The sequence below is a fragment of the Morone saxatilis genome, unplaced genomic scaffold (genome assembly GCF_004916995.1).
Source record: "Morone saxatilis isolate NCDOM2014 unplaced genomic scaffold, NCSU_SB_2.0 Contig22, whole genome shotgun sequence".
Taxonomy (NCBI): Eukaryota; Metazoa; Chordata; class Actinopteri; family Moronidae; genus Morone; species Morone saxatilis.
The window spans coordinates 12,756,084-12,764,922 of record NW_023339785.1 but is presented as its reverse complement, the minus strand read 5'-3'; the positions used below and the strand labels follow the sequence as shown (position 1 = coordinate 12,764,922).

General features: G+C 40.0%; 1 protein-coding gene across 1 annotated transcript in view; it reads left to right on the top strand.

Annotated features, from left to right (window-relative positions):
- The first annotated feature begins 120 nt into the window (after positions 1 to 120).
- zgc:152774 (uncharacterized protein LOC553526 homolog) overlaps positions 121 to 8,839 on the top strand; it is a 14,412-nt gene continuing 5,693 nt past the window's right edge. The window contains exons 1-11 of the mRNA XM_035669951.1: positions 121 to 289; positions 436 to 508; positions 3,367 to 3,499; positions 3,803 to 4,023; positions 4,313 to 4,460; positions 5,080 to 5,233; positions 6,078 to 6,206; positions 6,943 to 7,062; positions 7,152 to 7,255; positions 7,528 to 7,656; positions 8,286 to 8,402. Of these exons, the coding sequence (XP_035525844.1) occupies positions 251 to 289; positions 436 to 508; positions 3,367 to 3,499; positions 3,803 to 4,023; positions 4,313 to 4,460; positions 5,080 to 5,233; positions 6,078 to 6,206; positions 6,943 to 7,062; positions 7,152 to 7,255; positions 7,528 to 7,656; positions 8,286 to 8,402 (1,367 nt within the window). The 5' untranslated portion in view covers positions 121 to 250. The remainder of the gene's footprint in view (positions 290 to 435; positions 509 to 3,366; positions 3,500 to 3,802; positions 4,024 to 4,312; positions 4,461 to 5,079; positions 5,234 to 6,077; positions 6,207 to 6,942; positions 7,063 to 7,151; positions 7,256 to 7,527; positions 7,657 to 8,285; positions 8,403 to 8,839) is intronic.

The window sequence follows — 8,839 nt, the reverse complement described above, 5'->3', positions numbered from 1 at the left end:
GAGAGAGAGAGAGACAGAGAGTTAGCCCATTAAAATAAATGACATGTAAAAAAGTTGGGCAGAAAACTCGTGAATCCTCTTTGAGACTGTGTATTCCTGTGAGTCTGTGGATTCCTCCGCTCTCCTCTGTGAGCTGACTTCCTCTGACAGCGCGGCCCGGAGGACGCTACGCCCATCGCCTGTGTCTTGTTACGTGCGTGCGCGCAGACAAACAGCCACCACAGGAGGCAAAAACACTCAGTCGCAAAACATGGCGAGGTTAAGCGAGCATGGGATTCGCCTCAGTTCCGTATGTATTCACTTTTTTTTGTTCATACCGAAGCAGGACGCGTATAATTCTGCGTAATATTTCTTTGAAAAGATGACTTTATCCCCGCCGGGGCAGCAGAAGAATGACAGCTGACTCTGAATTTTTACTTTTTGTTTCTTTTCTAGATGAGTCCTTCCTTCCTGAACAGCAACTCTACCAGTCATACCTGGCCCTTCAGCGCGGTGGCGGAGTTAATAGGTAGGTGAAGAGGAACGCTGTTGGCGCTGTGCACCTGCTGCCGGTGCGCTCTCTCACTTGTTGCAACTTTGTTTCTTGGTTCTTCCTTCCCATGCACTCTTCCGCTGTTGCACTGCGCTGTGTGTTGAACAGACAGACACTTTGTGTTGGTGCTAAATTGGACCGAATGGACTTCCTCTTTCACACCCTCAACGATTGTATTACTGCTGCACGGCCTAACATAATGTCTGCCAGTGTCTGCCGACAGCAGGATATGAAGAGTGCCAATAAGTGTGTTAATACAAGCGAGCTTATTGCCATGTATGTTTGTTATAAATAGTAATAATATAGGCTATTACTAAAATTCTAGTAGGGACGCTCTTTAAAGGTGCTCAACTGTGATCATATGTGAGATAAACATTGCTCTTTGTCATATACGTATATATATATATGTGTGTGTTAAAAGGTACAGTCTGGACCAGAACAGCATATAAATCACTTTATTATTTGTCCCTCCACGTGATGAAGCGTCTGTCTCTGTGCTGTCAACATTGCCATTCCTCCACTGTGTGCTCTCCGATTGGTGCAGACGTGCTGGCCGTCTGTTGGCTGCAGGGACACCAGTGGGAGTGAACTGTGTGAATGCAGATGTACTCTTGCCACAGCTTTGTCTCTGCTCATGTCGCCTGTGCCTACCCTGTGTTTCAAAGCTGTTGAGATATTAGATATGCGATAAGAACTTTATTGGTGTCAAACAAGGGAAGTAAAAGGGTCACAGCAGCAATGTGTAAAAACACATGCATGGGAAAGATTAGAGAAGTGAACTAAAGCTATTAGCATGTTTTTTCCCTGTGCATATAGGCTACAGCATGGGACTACAGTTCCTGTATGTTATCAGCTTACTCTTCCTTTAATATCATATAATCTGTTATAGTGTATTCATAGGGAGTTTGCAGTTTTTTTTTTTAAGTATATTTTTTGGGATTTTATTGCCTTTATTATCACCTCGACAGCTGAAGAACAGAAAACCAGGGAAAGGGGGGCAGACGAGGGATGACACGCAGCGCAACACGGGCCACAAGGTCGGATTCGAACCCATGGGCCGCTGCACCGGCACACGCGACCTCACTCGGCTAAATGGGTCGCCAGCTTTACCCACTGAGCTAACCGGACGCCCAGTATTATGTAGTTTATGAGAAGACATGTTGACATGTCTCAGTAGGAAGAGCACTGGTGTAATGGCATTGATGATGGCGGTATTCCATTTAGCTGCTTCAGTTTCAGTGTCCTGGTATTGTGCTGTAACAGTATGACTTACTGGGATGTGATTGATTCATTGAAAATATCTGGTTTTATACAACCTGGGTATTACTTCATCCTTCTGATTGGTAATAATGACATTGTTCTCACTAAGTCAATTGAAGATATCTGGGAATGTGACGATGTTGCTAAAACAGCCCGATGGGGCGAGAAACAGCAGTCAGACAATCATATGAGAAAACAAAGTCAAATATTAATCTTACATTTTTCCTTTTCATGCTTATAATACCACTGCAAAACAATGTTGTTTAATCCAAGTTTTCTATATGGACCATTAACTGATGACAATAGACTTTTATGTCTGTGTTTTTAACCAATTTATAAAGCTAGCGTCAGCAACATAATTTTAGCCAGCAAAGTCGATGATCGCCAGCTAGAAAGAAGAAGCCTGCTTTTGTCTACCTCTGTCTGACATTTTCCAATGGTAATTCTGCCACCATTATTATAGTAAACTGTATGTAAATGATCACAATACACAGTGTGGTCCATAAGTAATATGTGTTTTGCGTTTGTAAGTAAGCTTAAGGTCAACAAGGTTGAAAGTATATTAATTTAAGTTTATTTTATGTGTTAGTTAAACCCACTACAATGAGTTTTTAATAAGGCTGCATAATTAATCAAAATATTATCGCAATATGACCAAGTGTGATATGTAAAAACATGACAAAACAGCGTTATAGTGAAGTACTGTAGCGCTGCAGAGATCCTCTGGCCTACAGATCCTGTTCTTCAGATGTAAGAAAACATGTTTGTTGGGTACAGACCGCAAAAAATGTCACGTCATCATGATTTTAATAGTTTTTTCAGTGAAAATTTTAATTGTGACGCAAAACTGACCATTCCCACTAATTGTGAATCATATCTCAATCATAATATCTGTTTTTATCATATTGTGCAGTCCTAGTGCGTCTCAATTAAATACTGATCCCTCTATGACCTACATAAGCGCATGTGATGGGACTGTCAGCAACAGTTATTGAGTTAGATTGGCTACTATAGACCAGATCAGATCTATCAGATTCCCCTTGAAATCAATGAAACAAGACAGTGTAAATAGTACCACTTTCGACCACAGAGGCCTCCAGAATAAACAGTAATGAAACTTACATGTTGCTGCTTTAATTTAGCTTGTTATTGTGCTGCTACTGATGTAATGGGTCCAACACAGTTGTGCAACGTCACAGTTTAAACTTTCTGATTCAGCTTTGAACTACTTATTGTTTGTATGTACGCAAACAGTTTTCCAGTCCAGTGAGAGATTATTGTCTATATCTGTTTGTCTTCCAGTTCAAGTGTTTCTGATGGTTTGGCTGAACTGTCAGCTAATCTGGTTCCCAGGACTCAGTAGTCACTTTACTTAGTACAATGTTTCCTAGTAAAACCTCGTTTTTCACACGTCTTTAAAATAGCTGATTTATGCTTGAATGCCTAGATGCATATCTTCCTTCCTCTTGTGGATCACCTAGCAGCAACTGAACCAGTGTAAATCCTTGAAATACTGTGGAAGAGAGAAAATCTCCCTTGTTGTTGTTAATTCATTTATTTCTCTCATTTTGTAGACAATGCGTCAGATCCTGGTGTATCCGCTAAACAGTTCTGGATAGATGTAGTTGAGGAGGCCGGTCAGCTTTGTCTAACCTTCACTGACAATGGCAGCGGCATGACGCCGAATAAACTGCACAAGATGCTCAGGTAAGACACACACACACTGTAAAGGAACACATTTCAATAGCAGAAATATGATCATTCACACCAATAGTGTTCCTCTCTTCCGTGTTTAAACCACAAAGAGTGACTCACCAGCATTTTTAGACTACTTTTTGTAGCTGGTGTCTTTTTCTCATAGCACACATTCTCACACAGAAACAAACAATATGAATACAACATTGTCTCTGGATAATTTTACTTTTTCTGGCACTAGATAGTCTAAGTGACTGTTTATAAATGATGACATGAACATGATTTCCTCACTCTCCCCCTCACCCTTATGTCCAGCTTTGGTTTTACAGAAAAGGGTTCAGGTAAGGCCAGCCAGCAAGCCATTGGCGTGTATGGGAACGGTTTCAAGTCTGGCTCCATGCGTCTGGGCCGCGATGCGCTCATCTTCACCAAGAACGGCGGCTGCCAGACTGTGGGAATGCTGTCTCAGACCTACCTGGAGAACATCAAGGCCCAGGCCGTCATTGTCCCCATTGTGCCCTTCAACCAACAAACCAATATCCTTCATGAAACAAGAGGGCATGGGAAGGAAGACATAATACGTGGGTTAATTACTATAAACAAGATGTTATTGACTTAAATGCAAATAGGCTTAAAAATGGAGCTGTGAAATTCAAGGAAAATAAGACAGTTTCTTCACTCCTCACTCATTGTTAGAGAATATGTTTGTCACGTTGCAAGCTCCTTAAGATAAGATAAGATAAGATAAGATAAGATAAGATGTTCCTTTTATTGATCCCCCTTGGGTGAAAATCAAGAAATGTCCTGACCTTAACTCAGTGTTACAATCTCTGGTGATGACGGAAGACTCGGAGGCCAGCCTGGCAGCAATCCTTCAAAACTCCATTGTCACCTCCCAGGAGCAGATACATGCGCACTTTGACTCCATTCCCTCCAAAAAAGGCACCAAGATATTAATCTGGAACATCCGCAGGTCAGAATCACACATTTGCTCATGCTGATTTTAAATTGAAAGTAAATAATGAGAGATTTTTAGTTTAACATTTTGTGAACTACGTGTAGCTAAACATGTTGAGGGTAGGTCTGATGTACAGCATGTGAGAGTATGCAAACACAGACTCAAACAGAAAGGCAAATAAGGATGAACACACACACACACACACACACAAACAATATTTGTTTAAGCATGCCTTTAAACAAATTCATGCAAAATAACGTACATTCAAAGACAGGCCATCAGAGCAGAGACATTTTTTAAGATTTGAAGGCCATGATCCTCGTGGCTTTTTGAAACAAAGCTCTCTAAACTATAATCACCGCTAAGAGAAACAGTTCATGTTTGTTCTGTTTCACTTCCTCTTTACGTCAGAAAAGGGTCTCCACTATGATCATTATCAGCAAATACTAAGTATTGCATTGCACATTAAAAACCTATTTGTGTAGCTTTAAAACTAGAAAATCTGCTATATCATTTCTGTTAAAAAAAACAATTATATACTATACTAACTATAATAACTATACTATACTAGACTGTAATATTAAGCGTGTCATTAACTGTTTTAACACCTGCTCCCTTTGACGTTATTCTAAAGGGCTAAAGATGGCAAGCCAGAGATTGACTTTGAGACCGACCTAAGTGACTTCCGTTTGCCCTCGATTCAGATTGAGGAGCTGAAGAAGGGTCTGAGGAGCAGTGGATCCCTGAGAGCCGAACAGAGCATCCCAGAAATGCACTACAGTCTGAAGGTGAGTGGAGACAAAGTATGTCACTACAAACAGATAGTTGGCTATATCATAGCAGTACTGGTACAGCAATTTAATAAAGTGTATAATTATAGTTAATGATTGCACTGCTGTTGAGCCATGTGAGACACTCGACACTCGTCATTAAAGTGTTTAAAAGTAAAGTTTTAAAGGTGTTGTGTTGGCAGTGAACCTCACTACTGCCATTCAGTAGCTGTTTTGGAGCTTTCAGTCATACCGCAGGATCTTCATCAGCAGATGGAGTTTGCCCAGTGGAGTTGTAGATGGTCATATTTCCATGTTTTTCTGAGCACTCCTCATCCATTTGGATATGGGACTAAAAGTACTGATTAGCACATGGTCCATTTAGTGCTGGAGCTGTTCTGGAGCTTTCAATTGCAGTACATCTTTCAAACACGTAGGACGGATTTAAGGTTGATGGTTAAGATGAGGCTTAGAGTAGAATTCACGGTAAGACCTTTAGTGGTTGTGGTTAAGGTTGGGTAAACCCCCTACAGTACATAGCAAAAGCCCTGTCAAATGTGTATGTGCCATGTTCAAGCACAAACTGGAGTTTGTTTTACTCAAGACGTAGCTGTGGTTTCGTAGTAACAATGCCCCAGTTTCATTTTAAAGCCCTGTTCAAACTGGTAGTGGTTTTGTAAATCCCATATCTACTTTGACAATCTTAGAATCAAGAATATTAAGTTTGAGTATTAAAAGCTTAAATAATGTACCTCCAGGCTAATATATAAAAATGTTCATCAAGAGTATCAACAGATGGTGTAAATTTAAAATGTCTGACCTTCTTACACTCTATTTCTGTCTGTTTCTCTATCCGTCTCAGGCCTATCTCAGTATCTTGTATCTGAAGCCGAGGACACAGATTATACTGCGAGGGAAGAAGAATCTGGCTAAACTAGTGTCGAAGAGGCTGACACATATTGAGCATGACGTGTACAAACCTCACTTCAGTGTATCCTTGTTTGTTTGTTTACTTGTATGTGTGTTGATGGTGCTATAAAGGTGGGTCAGATTACTCTGAAATGTAGTCAGTTACAGAATACAAATTACAATTTGTATTATTAGTAAAATAATTACGTGTAAATTCCAAACATAAATTGTTGTCGGTTATTTGCCGAGCCTGTCGACCATTCGGAGGATGTGTGGGATTGTGAACACATTGCAAAATAGAATAACGAGAGATTTACCCGTTTTCTTTATCAAGATCTGACCCCCAGAGGGCTAATAGAGCACTGGTTACCTTAAAATTACCATATTGTTTATTAGATGTAATAAAGATTGTTATTAACTATAATCTACCTTTTTTCAAAAGTAATCTAGGCTAATTATAGTTACTTATTTTTTATAGTTACTTATTTTTTGTAATCTCATTACATAATGCTCTTTACATGTAGTCAGTTACTACTAACACTGTATAAAGCCAAGTTATTGTGTCTATATTTGAGCCTAGATTCTGATGCAAACAAGAAGTGGGAAGTTTGAAAGTTTGAATGTTTTTCTGGGATCTGATGAGGTAATTAACAGTGTTAAAGGTTTTACCAACGACACCCAGCCATACTTATTTTATATATTTCACTTCTACTACTACTACTGCTTCTGTTCACCACTGATATCTTGAGCTTTCCTGATATTATTGTAAAACCCGCCAGTGTACATTTGTGCTATGAACCTTGACTTTGGTCTCTCAGAAAGAGAAGGTGAAAGTGACCTTCGGGATGAGCCCGAAAAACAGAGACCACTATGGCATCATGATGTACCACAAGAACCGACTCATTAAAGCCTACGAGAAAGTGGGCTGCCAGCTGAAGGTAGAGGAAAAGGATTTTACCGTATGTCTTCGTGCATGACAATCACATTACCGACCTCCGCTTAAATCTCCCTTCCCAATGTCTTACAGACTTCAGGTCAAAGGGCAGGGGTCGGGGTCATCGGGATCATCGAGTGTAACTTTCTCAAACCTGCTCACAACAAGCAAGACTTTGAATATACCAAAGAATACAGGTAAAACACACACGCACACAAAACCAACAAAATCAGACACGCTAGCTGCTTAGCTTAATGATTCACACACAGCAGATAAGGGCAGAAAATGTGTTTTGCATCAGGGAAGCTGATCACAGCCGAAACCTTGCTATTGACACAGTACCCGCAGTGAGACAGACCTGTCATGAAATATATGCTTACTCTACCCTTATTTGTGCTGTTGTCTTTATGATATTTGTAAAAACTGTTAAAAAAAAAATCACAGTTTTTTTCCTTTTTCTTCTCCCAAGACTCACCCTCGGTGCTTTGGGCCTAAAGCTCAACGACTACTGGAAAGAGGTGACGGAGAAGAAGGCCAGAGAGCGAGAGTTTCAGGCTCTAGACAGAGATGACAGTGAAGAGGAGCCTGAAGATGCAGAGTGAGTATCCATTGTTTTTCCTGACAGTATTAGTGCCAGTAGAGAAAATACTTCATAACTTGGCTCCAAAATATGTGAAAGGTGCATAAAATCTAATTATTAATAAATAAATAATTATTTTCAGCAGCAGTAGTAGTAGTAGTAAGTGTTCAATTTGTCTATTACTGAAAGAGGATTTTGGTTTTGGCCCTAATCTGTCCCCCGCACTGTTACAACCACTGAAAGAGTGAAAATAACCATGTTCAGAAGTCCACGTTCTACAAGCCTTTTATGGATAATGACAGTAAAAGGTCAGGAGGATGCAGGTGACTTGCTCTCATGTAGGAACTTTCAAATTCAAGTGAAAGTGAAAATAGGTTTTTATTTTCCCCAAAGCTTGAAACCAGAGAATTGAGACGCTACCTCTGCATCTGCTCTCTTGAACATAGCGAAGAGTAAACATGCACAGGCAGGGAACTTTAAGACCTTTTATTAATGATTTTTATCTTGTGCGTAGCTTTTGAACAGACACATTCATGTTCACGTTCACTGACTCAAGAACATAATTTGAAAATAATTCTAATAATTATTTTTGATGAATGGACTTCTGCTTGCTGACAGTTCCCATACCTGTGTGTCTGTATTTACAGGACTCCCGTGTGGTTACAGTGTGAAGAGTGTCTGAAGTGGCGATGCATCCCTGCAAGTCATTACAACGAGGTTCCTGAAACTTGGAACTGCAGTCAGAACCCCAATCCCCGTTACAGGTGTGTAATCAAATTATTACTTTCCTGCATTATTTTCTTCAGTAACAGGCACAGTTATTGGGCACTTTTTACGTGTTCAACTCAGTTATGATAAGAGGTACTATAGCAGTGTCACATTGGTTTGATTGGTGAAAATAAACTATTTATTGTTGTTTTATGGACTGCCAACAGTCATGGCCATGCAAGCTCCTTTAAAGTCAGCAAAATCTGACACACTGACACTGTTCAGACTCTGTCGGCCAGTATTGATTGCAAGATCTGCTCTTTACGATCCGAAAGTCAAGCAGCAGAAGTTAAGTGACAATGTGCGATTGCTAGCGGGACAATTTTGGGTGAACTAAATATGCAAGGGAAGGACGCTTATCCTTTGCTGGACAGGCCGCTTTAAAAAAATAATTTGGGGCATATATTAAAAAGAATATTTACTTTTTTAGATC